The following is a 16,413-nucleotide window of genomic DNA, read 5'->3' on the forward strand; positions in this document are numbered from 1 at the left end:
TTTATAAATAAAGAGGTCACAATAATTATCAACATGTCTCATAAAGTTTTTACAAAAGAAACATTTTATTGCAGAAACCTTATACTAGTGATTCTTTTTAATGTCTAAAATTACCCAATAGATTAAATTTTGAACTGAGAAATACATATTACTCTGAGCAGTACACACTGGATTTAGCACACCCAAAGTGCTAGTGGGTCTGTCAACCTGAAGGGGTAATCAACAACGTATATAGGATCAAAGCTGTTCCTACAGATATAGTAGACTCCTGATCAGTGATTATCCACAAGTGGTTTAACCACACTGCAGATTACCACGATAGCAAAAAAAAAGAAGAATTATGTAAGTTAACCCATTTGCATCGAATGCTGTACCGTATCGACGTAAAGTCCGTGATGTACAGTGTCACGGACCACGGCTAATGTACTGGCACGTCTTGGCAACACACCATTGGTTAAATACATAATTGGTTTTAAATATAGGCTAAGGCACGATTACTAGAAAAATACCGGTATGGATCATAAACATAAACAAATGGACGTTGTTGGCCCGAATCCTATACTAATAGCATTGAACATATGTTTTGGCAGTTCCATTTAAGCAATGTTAAATAATGTTTATTTCGGGCCAAAAACGTCACTTTGTTTATATTTATGATCCATACCGGTATTTTTCTAGTAATCGTGGGCTAAGGCTAATATTTAAATTTGTTCAACAAAATATTATTCCAATGATTTGATAATTACAAGTATGAGAAATAGTGTAAACATATCCTAAATACATATAAATATACATATAAAATAATATATTTCTTTTTAATGTTTCAGTGATACTGGGATTTGGTAAATAAATAAGACGATGCAAATGGGTTGAATGTACCTTATACAGCAACGATCAATATGTTTGTTTAGAATAAAGAAACTATCTCATCTCCCAGTCAGATGTTGCTGTTGTTAACATCACTGACCACACTGATGAGTCACCGATTAAACCAACGATTTGATCAATTACATTTTGTGAGTTTTAATTTTTATTTTTACTAGGCCCATACATAGGCTCTTCAATCTTATTTGTTTTGTAAATACACATGTATCATAATGTTGTTTTCCAGGCATTTTAGGCTAGTGATGCACTCAGCCACTCATTATCAAGGATAATCGGGAGTCAACTGTAGCCTATATTTACGTTTCAAGCAAGACAGTTGTTTCACCACTTTTTCAGACAGTTCACTCTCTCTATCCTGGACTGAAAATCCAGCTGATACAGCTTCAGGATATCATAAGCATGTTTTTTTACATTTTTGGAAATTTAAAAATATTTAAGGATTGTGCTTTCTCTAAAAATGTTAATTATAGTGTTCTATTTATAGAGGTAGCTGCAGAACCTCCAACTGTGGAAATTCAAACTCCAACTCAGAGTACAATCCAAACAGTGGTGGAAACATTCCTCCCAACACAAACAATAGTAGTAATAACTACAATCCCCAACCAGGATACAGTCAAAACGGTGGTAAATACTCTCCACCCAAAAATAACAATGATGAAAACTATGGTACATCCCTTGAAAATGAGAATTTTTATCAAGGTTACAATCAATCTCAAAGTAAAAACAGCTCTCAAAATACTAAACATCCCACTAACTCGCACAGTAATGGTGATGGCTATAACATTTCCCCTGGAAATCACAATAATGACCTGAGCACTCCATCCTCTAACAATGATTACAACAATGGTGGTTCCAAACCTCCCATGGTAGGACAAAGTGAAAGCACTTCCTCCAAATACAATAGTTCAAATGCCAAGCACTGTGAGTGTGTTCCATTTTTCTTGTGCGGTGACAATGACACTATGGCTGAAGACGGAGTGGGACTGCTGGATTTAAGGTAATTTGGAGATATAAACTTTAACATTGACTAACAATAGATCATATAACATACATATTAAGAAGAGTAAAAGGTAGGGACTAAAATTAAAAGGAATCTAGAACCCATACTGTAGACAGTGGAATTAGCAAGTGTTCGTTAAAGCTACCTACTTATTTTTTAGTAAGGTCTTTCTTTAAAAATAAAAATTTACGCTGTGTAACATTGAAAACTGCAATTTGTATGAGATTTTAGCATTTAGAAAAAAGGGAAATTTGTATATACATTTGCTATGAATGTGTAGAAAATATATTCTCAAAAAAGGAAAAGGATATTCTGTAGGCCTATTTCAAATAAAATTGGTTGCATCTTTTAGAACCAAAGACGAGTGTGGTGCATATGACCAAAAGTGCTGTCCAAAGATGTATATCAGGCCGTCAGGGGTACCAAGTCCTAGCAAAGTTCCAGCCAAAAAATGTGGAACCCGGTACACGGATGGGGTAGGAGTCCGCATCACTGGAGCTGAGGACAATGAATCTCAGTACGGAGAGTTTCCATGGATGGTGGCTGTGGTACAGCCTCACCCTACTCGTGTACAAGATGGCAAACCTGTCAACATTTACCAGTGTGGAGGATCTCTCATTCACCCTCAAGTGGTTCTCACCGGAGCACATTGTGTCAGAGGGTGAGTTACATCACATCCCAGCAGAATATACTTGTGTCACATATATTTTATCTCATCCTATACATTTTGTTTAGGAACACGTATGTAATGCATGTATTTATGATGGGGAAAATGAGTAATATAGGCCCATTTATCAAATAGATTTTTTTGCTATTTATGCCATTGGTATTTTTTTAAGAGAACGGTCCAAACCCTAGTCTTGTAACTATCTAACGTTGATCTTTTGTTAGATATCATCATTAATTGATAGCCAGTGGCGGCGATAGCGGCCCGCGAGCTTGGGGGGCCCGTGAGCCTTGACCGGGATTTTCGGTAAATTTTACCGGCACATGTGCCCACGATAGTGTGACAGGCTCAGCCACACGGGTCCCCTATCATAACAATATTTTTATGAGAATTAAAATAGGCTACGTTTTTTGAACGCACTAAAAATGTTACTAAGGGCCTCAGGCCAGATCGGTTCAAAATCGGGTTGTTTTGGAAACGGTTGATTTTTATAATAGGCCAATATTGTCAAATTTCGAGCCGAGCAGAGCCTGGATTACAAGCTTGAGAGATCAAGCACAAAGTCAGAAAATCAAGCTCGAGCCGATTTTCTCAGTATTCAATACAATAATGCACAATTAAAAGTAAAAGCTTTTATATCCGTGAGGATCACGCTCACAAAATTGAAAGATTAGGCCTACGCTTTTGCCGATATACGAGAACATTTCCCCGTGGGTGACAATGACGATGTCTCCGCGGCCGCAGATGTTCAATATTTTACCGCGATTGCGGAAGACGATAATGACGTTTCTTTTTTTAGCGAGAGATATATCTAGGATTTAGCCGCGATTACGGAAAAATTATTTACCTGCCACCACCGACGGGTCGCGGGGAGATATTAGGCCGTGATATTAGATTGAGCCGTGAACGCGGGAGACGATGATGCCGCTATCTAATGATGTCATAGGTTTGGTTGCATTTGCAATCACGGTAAACTATGATAATGTTTCTTCCATGACTTATGACTACGGGATGTATTTACGGTTTTTACGGTTTTTCCGCGATCATGGAAGACGATAATGACGCCTCTCGGGAGATGCCTTGTCAAGTCTATTCCAAAATTGCAAGTTTAGGCGGTAATACATGGGAAAATGTTTTTAAAGATAATTGGGTGAGGGGGGCCTGGCGAACAAACTTGCGGGGGGGCCCGCGGGTTCTTATCGCCGCCACTGTTGATAGCCCAATGACATATGACATCTGGGTGTAATCTTGCTTGGAGTAAAACTAGCGACCTTCAGCTTTTAAAGCAAGCTTTACAACCACTCGGCTATCCAGATAATATATTAATCAATCAATAAATAAATAAAAGTTTAAGATTAAACTTTGTTGAGTCGGTGGCTCAGTGGATAGCGCCACGGACTTCAGGCCCAAGGCAGGGATGTTGTGGGTTTAGATCCTGGTACCTGCCACTACTTTTTATCAGTTAAGTTGACCCCTTGTTTTGCTGCATACCTTTTTCAACCACAGGCCTCTGTAGCCCATGAGGACGGGCAAATTCAAGGTAAAAGATGCCACCACCCTCTTAAAAAACCTTTTTTGGGTTTGCAGCAATGAGAACCTGGTGGCCCGAATGGGAGAGTGGGATACTCAGACCATGAATGAACTGTTCCCAACCCAGGACAGACTGGTGCAGGAAGTGATAATACATGAGCAGTTCAACAACAACAGCTTAGCCAATGACCCTGCACTGCTGATCCTTGGCAGTCCCGTAGACATGAACGTTGACAATGTGGGACTTCTATGTCTGCCTCAGCAGAATGAGATCATGGACGGCAGAGACTGTGTTGCCAGCGGCTGGGGCAAAGATAAATTTGGTAAATCTTATACAAACTTGTTTAATTTTAGTTTTCAAAGCTTCAACAGATAATTTATCTTTTAGCGATTCAGAGGCCATGAATATTATGTGGTATGGACTCATAAACAATGAAAGTAGAATTCCTCTAACATTAATTTTAATACTTAAGGGACTCCGATAAAGTCCTTAAGTAAATCAGTATTTTTTTTCCACGTCTTGTCGATTGTCAATGTTGTTGAATAGTGATTTCTTAAAACTATAACCATTTCACAATACAATCAGCTTACAATGTAAGCTACAATAATATGAAATACATAGGCTCTTCAATCTTATTTGTTAATAAATAGACACATATAGTCAGGGGTGCCCACAAGGGGGGGCTGTGACGCAGACTGCGTCATTGAAATTCTTGGGGGGGGTTCAAAAAATTAAAATGGGGGGGCTATAGTTAATTTCAACAGTGTTCAACGTGACGAAAATAAAAAATACACTACGAAGTCGCCAGATAGAAAGTCGATTAATTAATGACAATAGTTATATTATTTCATTCAATTAGTAAAAATAGGATTTACTGATAGTTTAGGATTCGTGTAGGAAGTTATTATTCAAGATTAGTAAGACGTGAGATCTATGAGGGAAGGCACGGAATGGCTCAACTGCTGTGTAGTGGTGGGAATCACCGAATGAAAATAACCGAATCAATCGGTTATTGATGCTGAATAGACTAATTCGGTTATTTTATCCTGGTTCGGTTAAATTAGTCTTACCGTGCGATTCGGTGATTTAGTTATTTAGTTGATTTAGTTTGTCACATTATCAGGTAACTAAAATTTATTCGGCGATTCGTTCGACTAAAAATCACTGATTGACGCTGAAAGACTAAATGCCATTCAGTATCCCATAGGATAAAAATTAGTTGTGGTTTGTGACAGTTAATAATGACTAAAATTGATTCGGTGATTCATTCAACTAAAAATAACCGATTGACGCAAAAAATAACTGATTGATTATTCGGTCATGGAAACCATTCGGTTATCCCATCACTACTGCTGTGATAGATAAAAGATTGGCACACCCACGTCCAGCTACACCGCGACTTAGCCCAGAACGCTTTGTTGACATAAAGCTAGTTAAAATACAATCAAGTAGCATAGGCTACAATACTTTACACTATTGTTTAGATACAGTACTCGATTACCTGAGTTAATAGGGAGGGGGGTAGTGAGTAATGAAAAATACGGTTAATCCAATATAATATAAAAATAGATGACAAACCCATTAAAACGCGGTAAGCAGCCATTAACGTCACGATTTGCATTTTTATAAACGAAATTCAATATTGCACAATGATTATTATTGTAACTTACATTTCAAATCATTTATCTTGGTTCGGTTGTACAAACGGCATCGCTTAAAATTATAGCTAACTCAAACGTTTTCTGTGCTCAAACACAACTAATAACTAGCCAAACACTGCATTGCTATAAATAACGTAAATATTAAAGGAACCTTTAGAAAGTGTTATAAAAGCTACTGCTCATGATAGACAGATAGCCTACCGGTAGGTGCTGTATCACAGCATAGGAGTTGATAGATAAGTAATAAAAAGGTGTAAAATTATATTTAGAGATAATAAAAACACTCTTAAAAAAGAATGTAACGAGAACAATCTTGTTATTCTTTTTCTTTGTTCTTCTGTTCTTTATAAGTTTTTTTCTTCAATTCATACACAAATTCAACAAGTCTCCATATTTAGGCCTACTCATTGCCCAATCACAGCCTAACCAGTGCCGGATTTAGGGTACTTGCGGCCCTAGGCCAAATTACTTGAGCGGCCCTCCCCCTGTGGTGAAAATTCCTTGCGATCGCGGAAGTAATAGTGACTATCTCCTATACATCAAGGGGACATCATCATCGACACCCGTGATCCTGGATGAAATCGTGGACATCTCTCCTAAACCAAGTCAAAGCCATCATAGTTATCCGGGACCGCAGTAAAATCGTGAACATCTCCCGCGGGCCGCAATCACGGGGACATCATCATCGACACTTGCGATCGCGGCAAATTCGTGTTAAAAACATCTCCCGTGGACTGCGATCATGAGGACTTCATCATTGTCACCCACGGCCGTGCCGAAATCGTAAACATCCTCCTCGGTAAGCCACCACGGGGACATCCAAATTGACACCCCCAGCCGCGGCGAAATCGTTAACATGACGCCATTGTATTATTCTTAATGAAATTGCAAAATAAAGAATGAAAAAAAACATCTCCCGTGGGCCGCAATCACGGGGATGCATCATCAACACTCACAGCCACGGTGAAATCATGAACATCTGCCGCGGACCGCAATCACGGGGACATTATCATCGACACTTGTGACCGCGGCGAAATCGTGAACATCTCCCGCACACGGGCCGCAATCACGGGGACATCATCATTGACAACTCGATAAAGCATCTAATTCGTGAACGTCTCCTGCGGGCTGTGATCATAAAGAGACATCCCCGTCACCCACGGCCGCGGCTAAATCGTGAACGTCTCCCGCGGGCCGCAATCACGGGACATCATCACAGGCACCCGAGGCCGCGGCAAAATCGTGAACATCTCCCTCGGTCCGTGGAGACATCATTATGGTCACCTGTGATCGCGGCAAACTGGTGGTTTAAAATAAATATTATTTGTTATTAATTTTATCTAAAAAATGTTTTTCCCAATCCTCTGCGGCCCCCTCTTGCTTGCGGCCCTAGGCCGCGGCCTAATCGGCCTAGTGGTAAATCCGGCACTGAGCCTAACTAAAGTTACCATGGTTACTAATCACAGTTTACTAAGCATTATATCGTCATCATTCCCCAGCTGTTGTATCTGAAATCTGTTGTAACATACGCACAGCAGACAGAAGTGTATAACGGAGCAGACGATTGTTGGCGCAAGCGTTGTTTCCATTTAATTTTCATCGAAGGAGCTGTGATGTTTCCAAAGAAAGGGAGAGGGTTTCGTTATATCAAGAAAAAGACGCTGACAAATCGTTAAGCAGAGGTTACGAACGCTATATAGCTATTCTGGCAATAAAAAATTCCTTAAATTGAGCTGATTTATAATACTCTAATTATATTTATATAGAAAGATAAGTTTTCCAGTCTGTACAACACTGATTCACGTACGGTCTTTTCCCGGTACCTAATCAAAATTCAAGTACAACTTGATATACACAGAATCTCCGGTTCCCGACCTGGATGATGGCTAGTTATTTATTTTTTTAATTTACAGTTACATATTAGTACCCGTGATAAATCAAACCCGTTATTTAAACTAAAGCCACACGGTTAATTATCTCACTTGGTTTTGGATTTGCTTACAAACGTGATCGGAAATGGTTACAAACGTGATCGGAAATGGTTAGGGCCTAAACAGTATTATTCGTAAATTCGTAAACAACGTTTATTTTTGTAAACATATCAGTGACAGCTAGAAAAATGAATCGTTATCAAAATAGCTGTTCGTAATTTCATATATGACGTGTTCTCTTAACAGATTATTAATATTTCATAAATGACGTGTGTTAACGTATGTTTACTAACATGGAGAAAAAAACTAGAAAAATGACACAAAATTGGGTTTTTAATCGTCCGTTATTTTATTTCCAAAATAGTGAGGCCATGTTTTAATGGCTAAGGATGACACTCCTGTGAATACAATTAAACCATTAGAATCATAATCGGTACTCTAGTTTTCTTTAGAGTAGGCTGCGTAAAACGCATTCTGGGCCGTGACAGACGGACATAAATTGATATAAGACATGTTTCAACTTCTTAAATGTATAAAACGTAAAAATAAACCAAAACATGTATAATTCTGAGCAATGTATAGACAAAACTATTTATATAAATTAACTAGGTTTGAATTTTTAATATAAAAAAAATGTATAAAACTTATTTTAGTTTTACAAATAGTGCTTGGCGGGGAATAATGTTTCTCATTTGTTGTGTACCTCATTTATTGGGGGGGGGGGGGGGCTGTTGCTCAATTGGGGGGGGGGTGCGTCATGAGTCTAGGGGGGGATGGGCACCCCTGCATATAGTTGTTTCACCACTTTGGCTGTACAGTCTTGATTACTGGACTTATACCGGTCGCAGAAAGGGTGGATATAACAGAAAATTTGGAGGAGATACTTACAACCAACGACCAATAAAATACCCCTGCCTCATTAAACCTGCCAGAATTTGACTTTATGCACGTAAACCAAAATTTGATCAATCTAAAGAAGCATATACAAACAAACTACAACAGTTTATTTTTTCCCCCTAAAAGTAAAGTAGAATCTTTCAACATTAATAATTCTATAGAAGAACACCAAATTACCTCAGATTGGAAGTCCCGTTGGGAAAAAATCATACATCTCAATAGATTGCAATACGACCTACCATGTGGCTCTATAGGTGACAGATTTGTGAAAATGTTAGCTGAAGAAATTTTACTTTTAGCAAATGGTCAAGAATGTTTCGAGTGATTCATATGTTTCATTGCTGTTATATTACAAAAAGAAAAGATGGTAAGACAGGCGAAAGATATTAGAAAATTAATTGAAAGAAGACTTGATAAGTGGACTAATAGATGCTATGATGAATTAATAGATGAAGCAATTTGATTCAAAGAATAAAGCCGAAAATAATGATAATGAAGAGTTCATTAAAACTAAATTCAATAGATAGGTTCAAAGAGGAATACCCCCGCCGCAGCAAACCTGCAGACTAAGCGATTTTCTACTTCAGACATTTTTACTAAAATATTTCCATAAATAATACATATTTATTAACAATTTAAATAACATTAGATTTAACGAGTGCTTAGGTTTGCTGCTACGGGTAAGGTTAAAACGTGTTTTTTGACGATATGTCAATAGTATAGGATGAAATAAATAAATTTTCCAAATTTTATCAACATATATCTATAAACAAGTAAACTACATCAGTTTTCATTTTCTCCATAAGAATAACATGGGAATTTAAAATTACACTTTTTTTTAATTTTATCCACGCCGTTAGAAATACAACAGTGCTTCAATATACTAAATTAATTTTTTTTAAGCTCTATAAAATGGTTGCAAAAGAAATTAGAAATTTTATGTTATTAGGGTCAAAAATGGGAAAACCCCATTTTTACCCCATAAAACCCCCCATAAACCCCCGTTCCCATGGTCCGATCATGCTGGTTTGCGAACTCGTTTGAATAAATGTAGGTTTAAACGTTTATACCAAATTTCATCAAAATCAGATATTTTTTGTTCGAGTTATTGTGCTAACGGACACACACATATATATATATATATACTAGCTGTACCCGCGGGCTTTGCCCCGTTTAACTTCTTAATTTTCAAGATGAGCTCGTTCGCATGGCTCATGGCTCAATTACGTCCTGGTTGAAGTTTGTTCGCTACGCTCACTCACCTTTAGGTTGGGGCTAGTTCGCTGCGCTTACTTGCCTTCAGGTTAGCTCGTTCGCTACGCTAACTCGCCTCCAGGTTGAAGTTCGTTCGCTACGCTCACTCACCTTTTGGTTGGAAATTAGCTGTTGTCATAAATAAAAAAAAATAATAGTGCTGCACCCTGTTGGTAATCCTTGTAACTTTAATGCTATTGAACATCATAGAACACATTTTTGATTAAGAGCTCAAATGAGCCAGAAAAGACGTTGGAAGTGGAGCGGAACGCTTTTGTCCGTAGCTCCAAGGTGCAGCGGTCGCCACCACCGAAAAACGTGAGGACATCTCCCCCACCTGCCACCTTCAAATGCACTAAGGAGTTCCCCCATTTAGGAGCTCCTTCGGCAAGTGGAGCTGGGAACGGTGCGGAAAACGTCGGAGATGTAGGTGTTGAGCTGGTGTTGCCAGCAACTCTCCCCGACTCTGCCAGTTCTGCTGTAGGGATGCCGGAGGAGCCATTCAAAGCACCGCTGAGGTCGGAAGGCTCTGAGATGGTGCTTCTGCGTCAGGAATATCTTGACGCAGAGAGTGACATTGAAACCCGGCTCCTAGACATGGAAGCTACGATCAAGGCTATGCTGGACACCTTCCGGACCCAGAAAGCCGTAAATCAAGTGGTCAAAAACAGCATGGCCAAACTGGAGGATGACCTTGGCTTCGTTTTTGCCTGCCGGGTGGTGAGTAAGGCAGCCATGGAGAAGATTGCCGAGAAGGTTGTGTCTCTGTCTGACGAAAGAACACTGCCTTCTAAGAAACGTAAAAGGCCTTCCACATCGGACAGTCCTCAAAAAAGAGAAGAAGGCGTCCAAACCAAAAGGACAACGGTAAAGGCCAAGGCGACTCAGACTGACCTATTGTCTGCTGTGCCCAGATCCTTTTCGGACATAGCTGCAGCTCCTGCAAAGAGCCAACAACCACAGCTACCTACGACCCCCCTTCAGGGAAGTTCCCGAAAGGGGTCAGTCGTAGAGACACCTGGGGCTGCGTGGGAAAAACGTCGTTCCCGAAAGGAGAAGAGGCAGTTGAGGCAGGCGGAGGTCGCCTCTATAAAGAATGTGGCAGTGAAGGCACAGCCGACCGGCGTGGCCCAAACTGGGCCCGGCTCGGTCTCTGCTCCGAAAAAGTCCCGGCCAAAAAAGCCCAGGACAAAGGCAATCCTGGTCAAGCCCTCAGGGGGGAGATCTTTCGCCGAGGTCTTGGGTGCAATTAAGGCCAAGGCTAAGCCAGAGCAGACCGATACGTTTGTACGGTCGATTAGACGAACCCGGGACGGGGACGTTCTCCTTGAACTGGGTAAGTCAAAAGACAAAGCAGCCTTTACTGCCGAACTGAAGGCAGCTGTTGAAGGCCAGGGCACCGTCCGTGCTCTTGAACCAAAGACATCAGTCGACTTTCGAGACATTGATTGTGTGTCGACAATCCTTAAGGTTGTCCTTAAGGAAAGCCGTTTGCCCGCCAAGCTCGGGGACAGCTTTCTTCAGGACCTCAACTACATCAACCTCCGTCGACACACAATCAATGTCTCGAACCTCGACTGATGTCTTTGGTTCAAGAGCACGGACGGTGCCCTGGCCTTCAAAACCGAACAGGAGTCAGCAGCGGATGGCGGTCGCCGAAATGGCAGACGCACATGCCACGAAGGTGCTGGGACTCCAGCATCTGAGAGTCGGCTGGGTCAACTGCAGGCTCAGACGGAGAGTGGAAGTGAAGAGGTGTTTTAAATGCCTCTGTTTCGGCCATTCCTCCCGAAACTGCAAGGGACCCGACCGAAGCAAGAACTGCCTTCGGTGCGGGGAGGTCGGTCACGTCCGTAAGGACTGCCAAGTCGAGTCCTGTTTCCTTTGCAAAGAAAATGGGCTCGCTGACAAACATTTGAAGCATATAGCTGGGTCTGGACAGTGTAGTGTATTCAAATCTGCACTACAGCAAGCGAAAGTCCTTTCACGAAGAAAAGAATCCTTCAGTGCAATCTTGAGCGATCCAGGTCGGCTGACGCACTTCTATGTCAGCTTGCCCTAGAACACGATGTCGACGCGCTCTTAGTCAGCGAACAGTACCAGTACCGTGATAGGGACCCATCTTTTTGGTTCCCTGATAGTCTTGGTACTGCTGCATTCTGGGCGCGTAATGCAGCGAAAGTACAAGTACGGGGTCACGCGAAGGGCCGAGGTTTCGTTTGGGTTCGGTGCCGGGATGTCACTTACTTTAGTGTCTACCTCACTCCCAACGAGGCCATCCGTGAATTTCGTGAGAAGATAGACCGCCTGGAAGAGAGCGTGCGCAATACCACAGGACACGTCGTCGTGGGTGGGGATTTTAATGCTAGGGCTGTCGAGTGGGGAATGACCCTCACCAATTCCCGGGGCAAGTACATTCTGGACTTTGCTGCCAGAGCCGGACTCGTTGTCGTCAACGAGGGAAACACGCCAACTTTCCGGCGCCCTGGGATGCGGGGAACGATCCCAGACATAACCCTTGCATCTGAGTCCCTTTTGCCAAGGATCAGAGCCTGGAGAGTTCTGGAGGATTACACGGGCAGTGACCACCAGTACATTATTTTTGATGTCCTGGATGGTCATCAGAGACAAGTAGCCGCGTTTCGTCAAGTGCCCGTTCGATGGAATATTAAAAAATTGGACGTGGCAAAATTCAATGAAGCCATCTTACGAGGAACACCGGTGGTTCCCCCCGCAACTAGCGTGGCTCATGCAGAGGTGTTAGTTACATCCATGATGGGACTAATCGTCTCCGCTTGCGATGAGTCTATGCCTCGCGGAAGATCCCGGTTCAATAAGCGACCTGTATACTGGTGGACTGCCGAGATTGCGGAATTGCGTCGGTCAGCATTGAGAGCCAGAAGACTTGCTACCAGGGCCAGAGAACCTGTAGACAGACGTCGTAAGTCGGATGCTTACAGAGTGGCTAGGAGGTCTCTTCGTCGAGCCATCAACCGGAGTAAACGTAGTTGCTGGGAGACATTAAGGGACGATATCGATTCCAATCCGTGGGGCTTGGGTTACAAACTGGTAACCAAGAAACTTGGCACCCGCTCTCCTCCTTCCGTCATGGATGGGGCCACTATGGAGAGGATAGTCGAGTCCCTTCTCCCGGCTCACACGTTGCGCCCACTGCGGGATTTCGGAAGGGTGGATGACGTACCACTTTTCAGTCTTGGAGAGGTGGAGGCGGCCGTCCTATCCCTGAAGAACAATAAGGCTCCTGGACCCGATGGGGTACCCGGCGAAGTTCTCAAAAAGGTTTTGACTATTAACCCCTTGATCCTTTTGCGCATGTACAATGCCTGCCTGGTCGAAGGAGTTTTCCCTTCGTGCTGGAAAACAGCTAGGCTTGTGCTTGTTGGGAAGGGGAAGGGAGACCCAGACCTGCCATCCTCTTACAGACCTCTGTGTATGTTGGATACGGCTGGAAAAGTCCTCGAGAAGTTGATACGTTCCCGACTGAATTCAGCCGTGGTCGCTGCGGGGGACTTGTCCCCTCGGCAGTATGGATTCAGGATGGGGCGATCTACGGTTGACGCTGTTGAAGAGGTGAAGCAAGCCGTGATGAGAGCTGAGGATTTTAACCACTACTCTCGAAGGGTTGTGCTGCTCGTCACTCTCGATGTGCGAAACGCATTTAATTCGGCGAGGTGGTGCGATATGCTGGATGCTCTGGAGAACACCTTCCACGTCCCGGCATACCTCATGCGTATCATAGAGGATTATCTCGGGTTCCGCCTCCTCTTGTATGACACTACAGAGGGCCCACGGACGATGAGTGTCACTTCCGGTGCTACCCAAGGTTCCATACTCGGCCCAGACCTCTGGAATGTCGCGTATGACAGCCTCCTGAGGTCTGAAATGCCTGAGGAAACTGTTTTGGTTGGGTACGCGGACGACGTTGCAGTTTTGATAGCTGCACGTAGCGTTGAGCTGGCTCAGCTAAAGCTGAACCGAGTTATGCGTACTATAAACGCATGGATGACAGACCACGGTCTCTCGCTTGCTTTGAGCAAAACTGAGATCGTGATATTAACAAAAAAACGTATTGACACCATCGTGCCGTTGAGAGTAGGGGCCGTTGAAGTCCAGACCGTTCGTTCTGCCAAGTACCTTGGGATAATGGTGGACAGCAAGCTTAGCTGGCGGGATCAGATTTTCCGTACGGCGGACAAGGCCGCTAGGGTGGTCTCCTCTCTTAGCCGGTTGATGGCCAATGTCGGAGGGCCTCGGTCCAGTCGTAGAAGGCTGTTAATGTCTTCTGTCCAGTCCGTACTCTTGTACGGTGCTGAGGTGTGGGCAGACGCTCTAAATAAGGAGGTATATAGGATGCGGCTTGCCCGAGTGCAGCGTCAGGCAGCACTAAGAGTTGCATCCGCCTACCGAACAGTGTCCGAACCCGCCGTCCTGGTGGTTGCTGGAGTCATCCCCGTCAAACTTTTGGCGGCGGAGAGAAAAGCAATTTATCAGCGCCGTGGGGAGGACCAGGCACCAACAGAGGAACGCACCCGCACCTACCAGCTGTGGCAAGAGAGCTGGGAACGGGAGACTCGGGGACGCTGGACCAGGCGACTGATAAAGCAAGTCCAACCTTGGGTTAATCGGCGGTGCGGAGAGGTGGACTTCTACCTCACCCAATTTCTGACGGGTCACGTCTTTTTCCGGTCGTACCTGTTCAGGATGGGCAAAGCCGTGTCACCCGATTGCATATACTGCCCAGGCATTCCCGATGACGTGGAACATACCTTTTTCCACTGCCAGCGTTGGGAAAGGCCCCGCCTGGAGGCTCAACAGTTAGTAGGACTGCTGTCGGTGGACACGGTCATACCGATGATGACGGAGGGTGAGGACAATTGGACCTGTGTGTCACATTACATCCAGGGTATTCTCCGCGCCAAGAAGCTCGACCTTGACCGGGATGCGGTGTAGGTCATAAAGTATCCAAATGCCATAAACGGTGAGAGCCCTGAGGGCTTAGGTAACATGTTGGCCTGACTTGAAGTAATGTGAAAAACAATTCCAGGTCTGTGTCTAACAGAGTAGAGGGGGTTTTTTAGTGAGTAGTCTGCGATAGATTCAGGAGTCTCACACTACAGGCTGGCTACCTGTGTGCGTAAAAGTATTTTCCCTCCTCTCCCTTCAAAAAAAAAAAAGGGTCAAAAATGGGAAAACCCCATTTTTACCCCATAAAACCCCCCATAAACCCCCGTTCCCATGGTCCGATCATGCTGGTTTGCGAACTCGTTTGAATAAATGTAGGTTTAAACGTTTATACCAAATTTCATCAAAATCAGATATTTTTTGTTCGAGTTATTGTGCTAACGGACACACATATATATATATATACTAGCTGTACCCGCGGGCTTTGCCCCGTTTAACTTCTTAATTTTCAAGATGAGCTCGTTCGCATGGCTCATGGCTCAATTATGTCCTGGTTGAAGTTTGTTCGCTACGCTCACTGACCTTTAGGTTGGGGCTAGTTCGCTGCGCTCACTTGCCTTCAGGTTAGCTCGTTCGCTACGCTAACTCGCCTCCAGGTTGAAGTTCGTTCGCTACGCTCACTCACCTTTTGGTTGCAAATTAGCTGTTGTCATAAATAAAAAAAAATAATAGTGCTGCACCCTGTTGGTAATCCTTGTAACTTTAATGCTATTGAACATCATAGAATAGAACCAACTTGTTTAATTGAAACAGCTGATAAGATTCATTAATTCCTTTTAAATATGAAAAATCATAAGGTTAACATGGGAAACTCCAGAGCCACTGGGGCGGAGCCCGAGGGTCCGATCAGAATAAAAACAACTTAGTTTTCCTATTTAATACCTAAAGAATCGGTGTGCCAAATTTCAGCTTCCTAGGTAAATGGGAAGTGGGAGAATTAGTGATGAGTGAGTGAGTGAGTGAGTGTGTCAGTGAGGGCTTTGCCTTTTATAAGTATAGATATATAAATATATAAATATACTAGCTGACCCGGCGAACTTCGTATCGCCTAAGTTATAGGTTTCCCCTAAGACAGACCGATGGAAAGAAAGTACCGTTACGTTTAATTTTCAAGATGATCTCGTTCGCATCGCTCAATCACGTCCTGGTTGAAGTTCGTTCGCTACGCTCACTCACCTTTGGGTTGGAGCTCGTTCGCTACGCTCACTCACCTTTAGGTTGGAGCTCGTTCGCTGCGCTCACTTGCCTTCAGGTTAGCTCGTTCGCTACGCTAACTCGCCTCCAGGTTGAAGTTCGTTCGCTACGCTCACTCACCTTTTGGTTGCAAATTAGCTGTTGTCATAAATGTAAAAGAAATAATAGTGCTGCACCCTGTTGGTAATCCTTGTAACTTTAATGCTATTGAACATCATAGAACAGAACCAACTTGTTTAATTGAAACAGCTGTTAAGATTCATTAATTCCATTTCTCATAAGGTTAACATGGGAAACTCCAGAGCCACTGGGGCGGAGCCCTTTTAAGAATTTCGAAACGGGAAATAGTTTACGTCCGATTCGCATACCTACAGAATTTACACACCAAATTTCATAACGATCGGTGAAGT

General features: G+C 43.0%; 1 protein-coding gene across 1 annotated transcript in view; it reads left to right on the forward strand.

The window, feature by feature from the left end:
* Positions 1-16,413, forward strand: part of LOC128982442 (uncharacterized) — a 111,678-nt gene that overhangs the window by 69,913 nt on the left and 25,352 nt on the right. The window contains exons 7-9 of the mRNA XM_054401432.1: positions 1,370-1,882; positions 2,238-2,546; positions 4,140-4,405. Coding sequence (XP_054257407.1) covers positions 1,370-1,882; positions 2,238-2,546; positions 4,140-4,405 — 1,088 coding nt within the window. The remainder of the gene's footprint in view (positions 1-1,369; positions 1,883-2,237; positions 2,547-4,139; positions 4,406-16,413) is intronic.

The sequence above is a fragment of the Macrosteles quadrilineatus genome, unplaced genomic scaffold, assembly GCF_028750875.1.
Source record: "Macrosteles quadrilineatus isolate MER2022 unplaced genomic scaffold, UCM_ALF_1.0 Scaffold_1__1_contigs__length_201487025, whole genome shotgun sequence".
NCBI classification, from domain to species: Eukaryota; Metazoa; Arthropoda; class Insecta; order Hemiptera; family Cicadellidae; genus Macrosteles; species Macrosteles quadrilineatus.